Here is a 15011-nt window from a genome sequence, read left to right on the forward strand (position 1 = left end):
GAGCAAGTACTCACCGTCCCTAATCTAAATCCGTCATTGTTTCAAACTCACGACACCTCAACTCGATTCCTAATTCCGACTTTTCCCTACAATCAAACGGTCCTTAAGGTGCGAGAAACCGGGGCATCTCAAACTCTTCCTCGTTTAAAATCGTACGTATCAAATACCGTTAAATTTAGAAATGAGAAAGCGAGTTGATCTGTCGTGGGCTGCTGCCGGTGACAATGATCAATCCAATCATAAAGCAAGTCTTACCAACCCAAAACTTGTCTAGTGAAATAATTTGAAAGACTTGATAAAGCAGGTCATGGTCAAAACTCTAAAGCCATCCACCACCACTTACTTGATTGGAAATTACCACCAAATTAAGATTAGCCCCCGTTTATTTCTGCTCTTTTTAGCTCTTTGATTAGTTAGTTAAGTGTAAACCTCCACCAAAGCATGCCCGACAGAACTTGCAATTATTAATCAGTTAATCTAGCTTTAGACTTTTTAAAAAACAAGAATTTACTTGTATAATTTCCACGCAATGTCCACCCAATTCTATTTCAACCGAAGCAACTTAAATTAAATTTCTCGGAATTTCTCCTATCAACTTTTATTTACTTGGTGCTGTCTTCTAAAAATACCGGATTAATTTTAAAATTTTTTAAACCAACCTACCGATTACATTCCGTTTTAACTAAAAATATCTAATTTACCCAGTTTTCTCGATAAAATCCCTATAAATCCTGAATCGACTGATTAGTTTCTTTTCCTCACATCAACAACCATGCTCAACTGGTATTTATAAATCTATTACTGTTTGTATTTACTGTATTTGAGTATTTAATTAAAATTATTAACTTTTAGCATTGAACAAAATAATAAGTAGTCGAAATTCAAATTATATAAAAAAAAATATTGAAAACCAACTACTACCTCCATCCCAAATTACATGTCCCTGTTGATTTTGGGCACGTAACTTTAGGTGCATTGACCGTCTACTTCCGAAATTTATTTTTTTATTTTTTTTTTATAAATGAAAATTTCATATTTTAATTTTTATTTGCAAAAATAAAATTTTAAAAATAAGTCACGTATCTATGCGGTCAATGAACCTTAAATTATGTGCCCAAAATCAACGAGGTCATCTAATTTGGGATGGAAGGAGTATAATAAATAAATTAAGTGTCTACCAGAGAGAAATCTCTCGGAAAATTGGCCACGAGGGAAAGACCAAAGAAAATTCATGCTAATGTGTTGAAAATATAATAATGGGCAACAACGTGGAATGTACCTGGTAAATGTGGTAGTGGACTTTTACTAGTGAAAAAGCGATAAATAAATCGAAAAAGCTATTCAAATTTAATTTTAACAATAACAATAATAAACAATAAATCGATCACGACACCTATAAATACCCCTGCCACTCGCTCCCAATATGATCACCACACTTACAGATTCCACTACACAACACAAAATTTAAAGGATTCGATCAATGGAAGCTTCAGCTTGGGTTACATACGCAGCCACTTGGCTTTCCATTCTCGCATTCTTTCTTCTCGCCAAATATCTCCGCAGCAAGAGCACCCGCAAAATACTTAACCCCGCACCAGGGCCTAAACCCTGGCCGGTTATCGGGAATCTGAACCTCATCGGGGAACTTCCCCACCGTTCCATCCACGACTTGTCTCAAAAATACGGTCCCATCATGCAACTTCAATTCGGTTCGTTCCCCGCGGTGGTGGCCTCGTCGTCCGAGATGGCGAAAATCTTCCTCAAGACCATGGACGTCAAATTCGTCGGACGTCCTAAAACAGCCGCGGGAAAATACACAACTTATAATTACTCTGACATTACCTGGTCACCTTACGGTTCGTACTGGCGCCAAGCGAGAAAAATGTGCCTGATGGAATTATTCAGCGCGAAGCGGCTCGAGTCGTATGAGTACATTCGGGTGGAAGAAATGAAGGCCATGATCAATAATATCTACAATTTGTCTGGAGAAGGTTTGGCTCTCAAAGACTATCTTTCGACCGTGAGTTTGAATGTGATCAGCCGAATGGTGGTGGGGAAGAGGTATATCGACGAGACGGAGAATGCGGTGGTGAAGCCAGAGGAGTTCAAGAAGATGCTGGATGAGTTGTTTTTGCTTAATGGAGTGTTTAATATCGGGGATTCGATTCCTTGGCTTGATTTCTTGGACTTGCAAGGCTATGTGAAGAGAATGAAGAGAGTGAGCAAGAAGTTTGATAAGTACTTGGAGCATGTGATTGATGAGCATTATGAGAGGAGAAAGAATGATGAGAATTATGTTGCGAAAGACATGGTGGATGTGTTGCTTCAGATTGCTGATGATCCCACTCTTGAGGTTAAGCTTGAGAGGCATGGTGTCAAGGCTTTTACTCAGGTACTCATCTAATATTACTACACTTAATTGAATTTGTCAAACTTGCGTCTAGGAACATGTATTCTCTTTCTAATTTTGGATTGCTGATAACATGATTTGAGGTCTCATTCCAAATTCTCAGTTTTATATTAGTATTTGAAAATCTAACTTTTTTAGTGTATTCAAACATGTTATTTGATCAAATTCAGGATTTCAAATAAAATTCAAGTTTCATAAATTTATTTGAACTAGCGATATATTTCTCACGCAATTAGTATATCTTTATCACTACACAAAATTAGTAATTATTGTATGATTGAAATGAGGGGCAAACAGTATCGCATGTCATGATCCATGGGGTAGCTAGTGAATTATTGAAGGAAACAACATCATCAAATTAACATGGCACAAGCCAACTAGCTTATAGTGTCGTGATATCTTAAAGTATTGTACTGATCTTTCGTTTGTTCGATAATTCTGTTAGGACCTACTTGCTGGTGGAACCGAGAGTTCGGCAGTGACAGTCGAATGGGCCATTTCGCAACTTTTGAAAAAGCCTGAAATATTCGACAAGGCGACCGAAGAGCTAGATCGCGTCATCGGAAAAAACAGATGGGTAGACGAAAAGGACGTCCCGAATCTCCCCTACATTCAAGCCATCGTCAAAGAAACAATGAGACTGCACCCTGTCGCGCCAATGCTCGTTCCTCGTGAATCTCTAGAAGACTGCAAAGTAAACGGATACGACATCGCGAAAGGAACCAGGATTTTAGTGAGCGTATGGACAATCGGACGCGATCCAACATTGTGGGAAATGCCAGATGAATTTGTGCCCGAGAGGTTTATCGGAAAGGATATCGATGTTAAAGGACACGATTTTTCGCTGCTTCCGTATGGTTCGGGGAGAAGAATGTGCCCGGGGTATGCTCTGGGACAGAAAGTAATTGAATCGAGTTTGGCCAATCTGTTGCATGGATTCAAGTGGAAATTGCCGGGAAAAATGACAGTTGAGGATTTGAACATGGAAGAAATTTTCGGGCTTTCGACTCCGAAGAAAATCCCGCTTGTCACGGTCGCTGAGCCTCGTCTAGCAAAAGAGCTCTACTCTCTTTAGTTCTTACCATCAGCTTAAGCTGTCCTCAAAGTATTATATTTCTTATACCTATTCTGTTTTCAAAGCCTTCCTCTGAGAATTTAATGAAGCTTTTATATTCTAAAACCCCGGTGTATGTTTTTTTTAATATCGTGTTCCTTTTATATACTTTTTTTAAGTAAAATTTAATCTTTGTTAAATTATCAAAATATGCGATAAAATTCTCTTCAACCATGTTAGGGGAGAAGACGAACTAATAATGAAACTACTAATCTCAAAGAAAATCTAGCCAAACTATGTGATAAACTTCCCCCGCTTTCTAATATAATCAAGTGAAATCTCACCATTATCACGAAAAAAGTTTCGTAGTGCTTTACAAGATCTTCGAACTCCAAGAAATTTTAGTCAAACTATGTGATACTCTTTTTCCCACTTTCTAATGTGATTAAGTGAAATTTCACCAGAAAAAAGTTCGGCAATGCTTTACAAGGTCTCCCAGCTCCAAGTTTGAATCAGTTTTGCTGGTCGCATTAACACTAAACAAATCACTCTCGAGTCTCGACTGTAATAACAGTTGTCGGTAGCTCCTCTGTTTATACAAGAGCTTTCAAAATCCCCACCATTTCTGTAAATATCATACAGTGTCTGTGGTGATTTCTGAGCACCATAAAATGAGTTTTCGCCCCATTAATTTTGAACAGAATTAAAATTTAATATACTTAAAAATGCAAGTAAACAAAATGAATCAAATAAAATTTCATTGCAATGGTTTAGTAATTTCAATAAAAGGTAGCTATATTGTTTCTGATGGTTTTACTGGTCTATTTGAATAGTAGATTTGAATAGTACGTTAAATATACTAAAATTTGTATCATGATATATTGGAGTAAGTGTATTTTGATGAGTGAATAAATTTGAAATAGTATCATGTCCAAACAAACCGTTTGACACAAAAGAAGGAAGAAAATAAAAAGATTCAGAACTGGACCATGTGATGAACAGGATCTAGAATAATTTGAGATGGTGTATTAATCTGTGAGTATCATTTCGCGCCCATGTGCATTTATGTTGATCATTGGGCTTGCGCAGCACCAATAATGGAATGGGCCCAGTGGCCCAAAATATGGAACACAATGTGAAACACCAGGGTCCACGGCACTTGACAGTAAAAGTAAAAGTACTTCCCATGAAAATACAGGTCATTTTTACTGTACAGTTAACATTATTATTTTTTTAAATTAAAATATTAATCATATATTTTTGTTAATAAAAGGTAAATCAAAAATGATGATTTAACAATACGGTCAAAACATATAAAAATATGTGTGAAAAAGTCAAACGCTCTAGACAAAGTAATAATCCCCCTTCTTCGGACAACGGGCATGATTCATAATTTAATAGTTCTGCAAAGTAGAATTGAACTAATTATTTTGATTTTTAATTAAAAATTAATATTTCAATATTTATATAAAAATAAAATTTAAAAAATAATTTATAAAAATATATTTCATACACATCTTAAAATACATGTAATGTCAATAATAATTCGATTTTTAATTTTCGATTTAAATATTATACAATTCAATATTTACTAATTTATCATAATATTATTTCATGCTTATTCCTAGAATTGTGTAAGAAATAATTTAACAACCAAGTAGAATTATGTCCACATCTCGTACAACTAAAAAATACCAGAAAGTTTAAATTATTAACCAATTCATTGAACAAGAACCTCAATATTGTTTATCTAAAACAATAAGATAAATAAAATATCAAAATTACCTGCTTTCAAGTAATTAATAATATTCAAATAAATTTCAAAAAGTCTTAAGATTCACACTTACTCCAAAACTCTGATGGATTACTATATTAAATCACCCACGCTGATCTTGAAAGTCTTTATATATTGGTTTTGGCATTGCGCCTACTGCCTAATTGCGAGTAACAACCAAGTATTATAATTCGTTCCAATCAAATGTGAAAAAGTTAATTGTACACTTGTAATTTGAATACTCTGTTTCTACTTCTCCCAATATCCAACTACTGTCGGACGTAATACCTAACCTTAGTCTAGTCAGCCATGAAATCATGACACTGATGCCGTCGAATTTTATATATTTTTAACAAGATTCGAACTCCCGAGAAAAATGACATCATAGCAAAACGTCACCAGTTACTTACCAATACCATTCTTGTTGAGAGGGTTTTTAACGATTAATTTCAAGTCCTCTGAGTTGAATTAGCTCTACTGAAATGTTATATAAAGAAGTGTTCGGTGGTATCTTATAATGCACTATCACAATTCACAGCATTGCACACTTCCATAATGGACTTAACAATTTGTGCAGCAGTGTTACTAGCAGCACTGTCTTTTTTTCTAGTCCCTGCCTATCTCCACCGACGCAAAATCAACTCGCCACCAGGACCCAAGCCCTGGCCTATCATCGGAAACCTTAACCTCATCGGTCCCCTACCCCACCGTACAATCCACCAGTTGTCGAAAAAATATGGTCCTATAATGCAGGTCCGGTTCGGTTCATTTCCAGTAGTTATTGCTTCTTCTGTGGAAATGGCCAAAATATTTCTTATAAATATGGATGCCAATTTCAGTGGCCGCCCCAAGACGGCCTCGGGGAAATATACAACGTATAATTACTCCGATATCACGTGGTCGCCTTATGGCGCGTACTGGAGGCAAGCCAGAAAATGGTGTGTGACAGAGCTGTTCAGCAAGAAAAGGATCCAGTCTTATGAGTACATCAGGCAGGAAGAAACAAAGGCATTGTTGAAAGAACTTCACGCGGCTTCGGGGACTAATGTTGTGATCAAAGATTATCTTGCTAAGGTTAGTTTGAACGTGATTAGTCGCATGGTGTTGGGGAAAAAGTATTCAGATGACAATGAGGAAGAGGAGAGTGGGATTGTTAGTTCTAAGGAGTTTACGGATATGATTGAGGAATTGTTTTATTTAAATGGTGTGCTGAATATTGGAGATTCGATTCCTTGGATTGATTTTTTGGATTTGCAAGGCTATGTGAAGAGGATGAAGATTCTGAGCTTCAAATTTGATAGGTTCTTGGAGCATGTTCTCGACGAGCATAATGAGAGGAGGAAGAATGAAGGCCAAGATTTTGTGGCTAAGGATATGGTGGATGTTTTGCTTCAGCTGGCCGACGATCCAAATCTGGAGGTTAAGATCCAAAGGCATGGAGTTAAAGCCTTTACACAGGTATGTTGCGTTTAAAGAAAAGTATTAGATTTTAAAAGTTCTGCTTGATTGCTTTTAAGCTCATATTCAGTAAGTACTTTTGTTGGTCTGGTCTAATGAAGCAAGTTTTTTTTTTTTTTTTTTTTAAATTTTTATCAGGACCTCCTTGCTGGTGGAACTGAGAGCTCTGCAGTGACAGTGGAATGGGCGATTTCAGAACTTCTACGCAAGCCTGAAATACTGGAAAAGGCGACAGAAGAACTCAACCGAGTGATTGGAACAAGTAGATGGGTAGAAGAAGATGACATGAGAAATCTTCCCTATATTCAAGCCATTGTCAAAGAGACAATGAGATTGCACCCTGTTGCACCACTGCTAGCGCCACGAGAAGCTCGCCAAGACTGTAAAATAGGTGAATATGATATTGTGAAAGGTAGCCGGATCCTGGTAAGTGTATGGAGCATAGGAAGAGATCCTGCATTATGGGAAGAGCCAAATGAATTTGTTCCCGAAAGATTTATTGGTAAGAATATCGATGTCATAGGAACCGATTTCGAGCTACTTCCATTTGGAGCTGGAAGAAGAATGTGCCCTGGATATGCTTTAGGAATGAAGGTCATTGAATCAAGTTTGGCAAATCTGTTGCATGGATTCAGCTGGAAACTGCCCAAATCAATGCAAAAAGATGAAGTAAATATGGAGGAAATATTTGGGCTTTCAACTCCTAAGAAGATCCCACTGGTTACAGTTCCAGAGCCCAGACTTCCTCTCCAACTCTATTAGGAATTTATCAACCCAAGTACTTATCTTGCTACTGCTTTTCATGTTAAGTTTGTTGACTCAAACCTTTGCCATTAGTATTATTTTCTACAAGGGTTTTATCAGAGTTGGTTATTAGTATCTTTTTTAACTGTAATCGTATTATTTGTTCGAGTGTGCTTGTTTTTAAAAGTAGGTGGTCAAATGCCTGATATGCTTGGCCAAACTTATATTATAAGAATATATTCATTTTCAGCAAAAATAGATATGAATATTTATGTAATGTTTGATATATATATTTTAAATAATTAGTTGTTGTTATAGAAAATAAATATATTTTTATGAGTCACGGTCCACGGTTTCAAAACATTAGATGAATATTCAGCGGTCAGGATGAATACATTATGTCATCGAAATATCTGATAAAATTGTTTCCAACAAGAACAGTAGAGACGACGAACTAACAATGAAACTATTAAGCACACGAGCAATACTAGCCAAACTATTAAACAATGAAGGTGGGGTCAAGCCCCTTTTATAGGTACGTTTTTACTTGATTCTCTAAGTATAAAGAGATACGTAAGCATCTCGTGAGGATCGAATAGTCTCGAAACACGAGCGTAGTCATTAAAACTTGAAGCCCTCAACCCTAATATTAAATATGCAATAACACACACACATATTAATGTTTTTGTTAATATTTAAATTTTGAGTTCTTATTTAAATGACAAATGTAAGTTTTTACTTCATTTCTTGATATAAAATTATTATAAAGTAATTCTTTTGGGACAAAAAGTCACAAAATACTTTAAAAATGATACAATATATTTTAAATGGTGAGATTTATATTAACGTAAACATCATTCATTTTATATATGAAAATAAAATTCAATAAAAAATGTAACATCTCGTCTTTTGGGAATTTTTTGGGAAAAAATTCCGAGCCAAATTACCCTGCATAAATAGTACAGATAGAACATAACAAGTATAGATAGAACATGGTTCAATGAAGATTACACATCAATATGTCCGCGAAGCTACAACAATATAGCATTCCTCAACACATACACAATCTTTACTAAAAATGACAATCTCCTATTATTAGCACACTTCTCAATATAAATACCAAAGCTTTATTAAATTAATTACCTGAAAATATTGATCAGCCAAGCCTATTCAAGGTACTCTTCGTGCAATGAGTTGATAACCAGCCCCTTATATTGCTGATCCAGGTGGAACCATTCGTGATGGAAATTTAATTCAAATAATGCCCTCTTCTCCATATCAGCATCACAAAATGGAGTTTCAGTATTACTAGAAAGATGTACTAATTTACTGACAAGTTTTCTGTCTATATATATCAAAGGCAAGAAGTGAAGAACCTTCACCACACCAACCAGGTGGGTGGCTGCAAAGGAACTCACTGGGCTGACAGTAGCAACAATATAAACTAAGATCAATAGGTAACAACTCGGATTCATGTGCAAACAACCAAGGTACATCGAAAATCATCTCCTCGTAGAGTGCTTTCCTTTTGTTGGTGGTAATGTATATCACTTCGAACTCATGATCTGTACCCTTTAGACACTCCATGTAGGCAAAATTATTTTTTAATACGTTCAAGAAGCCTGCTGAATGCTTCCGGTAATATTTGCCCTCAAAAAAGAGTATAATTCTCTTCCCCGCAAGTTCATACAATGGAACCTAAAAATATATAGAGAACAATGTTTTTAGGATGCACACACATGGGAAGCTCACATAAACATATCAAAGAACTCAAACTCCATGTCCTCCAAGAGAAGATGCATGAGACATGCTCAAGTATTAAATTGTTCTCTCTCCTCTGATCCAAATACAATATAACATAATTAACTTGTAGACCCTAAAACCTAATATTAACCATTAGATTACAAATAAATGAATTGCCATGATTTAAAACTCATTTCTAATCTCTTTTTATTTTATTAATGTAATAACAGTTATAAGACATTGGAAACGTCTTTCAGTTATTTTATCGGTTTCAGGAGAAGAATAGTTTTGAATTTTCTAGCTAAATATTCCAAAAAAACCTTTGATCATTTTTTATTCAATCAAATGGTTTCCTTGGATAAAATAGATCATTATTCTGCATGCAGAATAAATTTAATCCAGTGTGCAGAACAGTATGTTTTATTTGCAGTACAGTATGTTCTGCTTGCAGTACAAAATGATTTTTAACTTTTTTTCCTCCCACCATTCAATATGTTTCACAATAGAAGATCAAGAAAAGTCGTCGTTTTGCAGACATAAGATATTTTCATGTGCAGAAGAACGTGTTTTTATTTGCAGGATAAAGTATTTCCATATGTAATTTGTGATGTCTATGTTCCATGACCAATTAACATCTTATGCATTTGAATGTAATCTAAGGCATCATCCTGTGACCCGACTCAATATCTTATGAATAAATGAAAACAACTATCAATGACAAACAAGTCAAGCTTAGGTTCAGACCGGCGGATACCAAATCTTCTACTCAGACAATCTCTAGATGCCACATCTGAGAATGGGATGGCAGTCCACGGCATGAGAGAAAACAGAGCTTCAAATTGCTTCTCGGGATTTTTATTAAAACCAAGTGTTATATCAGTCTCATAAGCGACCAAGACTACGTACATCGAAAACGTTACGAGGCAGCAAATAGTTGTACGTGTCTATCAAATGTGTTGTGGCCATCTTCTCTCGCAAAGAACCAGCTAGTAAAGGCACCAAATATACAACAATAAGCTTGTTTGCCAACTCCCCAGCTTTCACCTACAAATTGTATGTTGTATATAATCAGCTTGGTCAAACTCTTTTACACAGTTCCCAGTAGAACTTAATCTCCTAAAAATTTCGAAGATGAATTTAATTCATTTAAGTTTTGTAATATTTTCTGGACAGTAATAGTTCATATCGCGAGATGAATGATTGACAATTACTGCCAAAATGATACTCCCTCCGTCCCAAATTAACTGTCCAGTTTGACTTTTTGATGGTCAATTTGACCCAACTTTGACTGAAAAATATGTATATTAAATAATTGAATAAAATTATGAAATATATATCATTGAAAAGATTATTAAATCTATTTTAGAATATATTTTTCAGTTTTGTAAAATTGTAAAAGAATAATTTTTAATTTTCAGTCAAAGTTGGGTCAAATTGACCATCAAAAAGTCAAACTGGACAGTTAATTTGGGACGGAGGGAGTAATATATTATTGTTTTAATTTTTCCTCATCAACATCACTTTTGGCAACTTATTAGAAACAATTGCTACAATGGTTTACATCTCTAAAACTTACCTACATAGTCTCCTATCCAATAAAACCAAACCCAACGAACACTTTTATTAATATTCAAACTTAATTTCACATCATCATTGTGATAGATATATATTAGATTTAGTCCAGTGGTCTCTAACCCTAAAAGCTAAAGTCTCGGCTCTTTTTTTTCTTTTCTCCTCCAAAGTTCAACTTTAAAATCAACTTATAAGAACATAAACAGAATTTCAATTTTTGGTTCAATAATAGCAAATTGTATTTTTGACAACATGCTTTGGAAACTCGCATTTTTGTAAAATAGAAAATTTGGAAAATCATATGTTCGAAATTATATTTGTTATGAAATTGGAAGTATTTTGAAGTTTTAAATTTTCTCTAACAGGTTTTGTGAAGATAATAAATATGACATTTAAATGAAATCTAGTTTAATTTTGTACGAATAGAATGAAAAATATATGAGATCTCAAATTTAATGTAAATAAAATCCAGCTTTATTTGAAACAATGAGAATGACATAAATATTCATTCATAAGAGAGTGCATATTATAATTTTCTTTAAAAGCCCTAACGAGGATTGGAAGTGGAATTACAAATTAAGACTGACGTTACTTGAAGGAATTTTGAAAGCAAACAACAATTGTAATTTGAGAGTGTATAATTCAGTTTATGTTATAATAAAAAAATTTAAGCGATTAAATAAAGTTATAAAAGGCAGAAAGAAATACTTGATACCATATAAAACATATGTTATAGCTACTATTATGAAAAGCAAGAAACTTTTGAATGAAGAGAAATTAAAAAATTTAAGATCTGCAGAACTGATTTACTTACGAATTCAACTTTTTAAGGATTACATTACAGTACGAGTACATAAGGTAAAAGAAATATATACAAAGTCATTATAATCACCTTATAGTGGAAAAATAAAGGGAAAATTAATTATAAAGTCCCTGAACTATAGGCATTTTTTTTTCTAAGTCCCTGAACTATAAATATCAATTCATAAATAATTCAACTATTGATTTTTTCATATCTGGGTCTTTCCGTTAGATCTGGTTTGACGCCGTTAATTTTTCCGACGAACTTGGTCGGAAAAGCTCAAATCCGGTGAGCTCGAATTTTCCGACGAGGCTAATTTGAACATTAAAAATCACGAAAATTATATGAACATGTTCATAATCACACGATCTATCAATCTACATCATTATAATTCGAATAAAAGTTATTAAAATGAAAACTAATATTCAACTCAAAATTCGGAGATTACCGAACTAAATTTTGATGGTATAGATGGATAGAGGATTGAAAAACGAGCGGTTTGATTACTCAAGCTTCACGTTTGGATACCGGAATCACCTTCAAAGTTATCTTTGATTCTCATGAACTTAAGAAGAACTAACGACGTCAAATCAGATCTAACGGAAGGACCCAGATAAGAAAAAATCAAGAGTTGAATTACTTATGAATTGACATTTATATTTCAGGGACCTAGAAAAAAAAGTGTCTATAGTTTAGGGACTTTAGAATTAATTTTCTCAAAAATAAATTGATAAAAAAAAAAAAAATTGGGACCCCATAAATTGGTTTGGCCTGTAATTTACTTGCATCGTAAAGAGCAATAAGTGTAAAAAAAGCAAATAAAAAATAAAATGACTAAAATGATATAGAAATAAGTTGTTTCATATATAGAGAAATTACTTTACAAAATTGAGACCATTCGGATGGATAGGTATTACAACTTAATATTTTGCTAAATTTATTAAGATTTTTAACAAGGAGAAAGCAACAAAAACATATTAATATTATAAAAAGATATACAGATAGGTAATAAAAATATTTATTACCAAGTGTCACAAAACAACTAAGTGTCATCTGCTTTAAATCTATCTATTTGGTACACCTGCAAACTTCACGTATTTACTGAACCGTATATCCAAGTTGTGGTCCTTATTACTAATGTTATAACATTCCTAAATATGAAACTGATATGTATGGAAATGAATTGCAAAGTTATGATAATGGAAAAGCATATTAGTTTCATTACATTGAAATAAAGTTCACAAGTTGATCAGCAGAAATAACTTCAACGAGTACCAGCACACGCTTCAAATTAATAGCATAATAACAAGTTTGTCATGTTACTAAATTAGGATTTCCAGCAGATCAAAAGTAATTCTGAACAGGGATGATAGTTATAGGGCGTCGTAGACTAAAAGTGGTGTTATAATCTAATTCACAACCCTTACTTCAAACTCCAATTCTCCCACATATTCAAAAAAGAGTCTGCTACCAGCTGTCAGCTCATTCCCAGAAACAAAAGCGTTCCAGCCACTCGAAAATCTTGCCTGATTCCCGTACCTCAAAACTTCCACCGACCACGCTTCATCACCGACTATTAAGCCAACAGATGTTCTTTTATTCCATTGTCGGGTGGCAATCCAAAAAGTTGTGGGAATATACTGCACCCAAAAAATTAGTATTAAAATCAGTCTACCAATAAAGAAAAGAGTTAACTAATATTTGCAATTATAGAGTTTTAGTTTCACTGGATACAAACAAAAAGCAATCTCATGATACAAAAAACTATTCACAGTCTATAACAATAATACAGTTTTAGTTTCGAATACAAACAAAAAACAGAAAGAGTTAACTAATACTCTAACATAAAAGGAAATCAACCTAACAAAAGTTAATGAACAGAGCACTATATTACCACTCCATGCTCACGCTGATCTACATGAGATCGCTTGAGAACCACATCGAAAGCAAAGTTCTCTTTAGGGGTGAGCAAAACCGAACCGAACCGAAATAACCGAACCGAACCGTGCAAATTCGGTTCGGTTCGGTTTGGAATTTTTTAAAATCCCGGTTAGTTCGGTTTTCGGTTATAACCGAACAAATATTTCGGTTCGGTTCGGTTTCTAAAATCATAATTTCGGTTTAACCAAAATAACCGAAGTTTTATATATATATATATATTATTAAATTATATTTATATATAATAATACTAATACATGAAAATAAAACTAGAACCAGTATTGTGAAAACAATCAGACATGTTAAACCTAATCACTTCTAAACAGAGCCTCTGCCTCCACTTCCAATCTCCTGCTTGGCTACTTCGATGTTTAATCCAGTTCCATTTTCGAGTTCCAGTAGTAATCCAGTGTCCGACTTCCACTTCCAGTTCAGGTAGTAATTAATTTGATTTCAGACCTTTCGATAATCAATAGTAGTCAGTGGGTTAGTTCAGATATCTTGTATTCTTGTTATATCAACTCTAGACCAACAATCCATCCTCGTGGCAAGCTTTTTTGAATTTACAAGACAACCGCAAGATTTCTCTCAAAAAAGTTAGGTTTTTATGTAACCGAACCGAAAAAACCGAAGTACTTCGGTTCGGTTTCGGTTCGGTTTTGAAGATGAGTTCGGTTCGGTTCGGTTCTTAAAAATATGAAACTTCGGTTTTCGGTTATTTCGGTTGGGTTCGGTTTTTAACCGAACCGACCGTTTGCTCAGCCCTAGTTCTCTTCAACATCAGCGGCATTGTCAACTGTAGAATCAGAGCTCTCATCCGAATCAGAGCTGTCATCCGAATCAGAACTCTCAAAAGAATCAGCACTCGAACCAGAGATTACAATTACATCATTAGCAGCTACATGTAGGCAGATGAAAATGGAAACAAGTTATTGACATGAAAAAATATTTATTCATTTCATGAAAGCCTAATATATGTCTACCTTGATTCATACCAGCCTCAACAGTTTCAAATTCAGAGATTATGAGATATCCGTGTACATCACGAAAGTGATTCAAGCAATATGAATCATACACATTAACAAAGAACGACGAGTTCCCATCAAAGCTGAAAACTAAAATATAGTTTTCCTGGAGGCGATACTTTTTAATTACCGGGAGCAAACCATTCATTCTACCAGTCGCAGAACAGTAGCCGACTTCTACTGTATGATTCTCAGCAAAGCAAAGCTTGACCACGTTACCAATATTCAGACCAAATTTCCTTCTAAAAACATATGGAACCTCCTGATAGTTAAGAAAAGAGTATTAAACACTATTCTAAGACCAGAAATTTTAATTTAGTAAAAAAAGTCATACCAATTCCCCAACTTGCAAGGCTTCCTTACTGAAACCTTTAAAAAATTTAGAAACTGGTTTTCTCCCACGAGAAGCTGTAATTCAGAAATAGTTAATAACCAGAAAATTGAATCAATAAAACATAAAATTAATTTATGAAGAAACATAAGACAGATAA

The 15011-nt window shown here is 34.4% G+C and overlaps 2 protein-coding genes and 1 long non-coding RNA gene across 4 annotated transcripts; 2 read left to right on the forward strand and 1 right to left on the reverse strand.

The window, feature by feature from the left end:
- Positions 1 to 1349: 1349 nt before the first annotated feature.
- Positions 1350 to 3612, forward strand: LOC108219757 (trimethyltridecatetraene synthase). The gene is made up of 2 exons (XM_064093575.1): positions 1350 to 2392; positions 2856 to 3612. The coding sequence occupies exons 1-2, from the start codon at positions 1481 to 1483 to the stop codon at positions 3483 to 3485; spliced, it is 1542 nt and encodes a 513-aa protein (XP_063949645.1). The 5' UTR covers positions 1350 to 1480; the 3' UTR covers positions 3486 to 3612.
- Positions 3613 to 5647: 2035 nt separating this feature from the next.
- On the forward strand, positions 5648 to 7563 carry LOC108221888 (trimethyltridecatetraene synthase). Its single transcript, XM_017395741.2, has 2 exons — positions 5648 to 6696; positions 6835 to 7563. Exons 1-2 carry the CDS (start codon positions 5794 to 5796, stop codon positions 7456 to 7458), a joined length of 1527 nt encoding a protein of 508 aa, XP_017251230.1. The 5' UTR covers positions 5648 to 5793; the 3' UTR covers positions 7459 to 7563.
- A 5194-nt stretch (positions 7564 to 12757) lies between these two features.
- On the reverse strand, positions 12758 to 15009 carry LOC135152594 (uncharacterized). 2 transcript variants are annotated; one of them, XR_010291899.1, is made up of 4 exons: positions 14855 to 15009; positions 14479 to 14782; positions 13804 to 14393; positions 12758 to 13197 (listed from the first exon to the last, which is right to left on the reverse strand). It is a non-coding gene; the product is annotated as an uncharacterized LOC135152594 (long non-coding RNA). The 2 variants fall into 2 exon arrangements; XR_010291898.1 differs by having other exon boundaries at positions 13804 to 14782.
- Between the last annotated feature and the right edge of the window lie 2 nt (positions 15010 to 15011).

Source organism: Daucus carota, chromosome 5 (assembly GCF_001625215.2).
Source record: "Daucus carota subsp. sativus chromosome 5, DH1 v3.0, whole genome shotgun sequence".
NCBI classification, from domain to species: Eukaryota; Viridiplantae; Streptophyta; class Magnoliopsida; order Apiales; family Apiaceae; genus Daucus; species Daucus carota.

Excerpts from the sequence above, each read along its gene's own strand:
- LOC108219757 (XM_064093575.1), top strand. The coding sequence starts at position 1,481 with ATGGAAGCTTCAGCTTGGGTTACATACGCAGCCACTTGGCTTTCCATT. Across the intron at positions 2,393-2,855 it reads GTGTCAAGGCTTTTACTCAG|GACCTACTTGCTGGTGGAAC; the intron begins GTACTCATCTAA and ends TAATTCTGTTAG.
- LOC108221888 (XM_017395741.2), top strand. The coding sequence starts at position 5,794 with ATGGACTTAACAATTTGTGCAGCAGTGTTACTAGCAGCACTGTCTTTT. Across the intron at positions 6,697-6,834 it reads GAGTTAAAGCCTTTACACAG|GACCTCCTTGCTGGTGGAAC; the intron begins GTATGTTGCGTT and ends AATTTTTATCAG.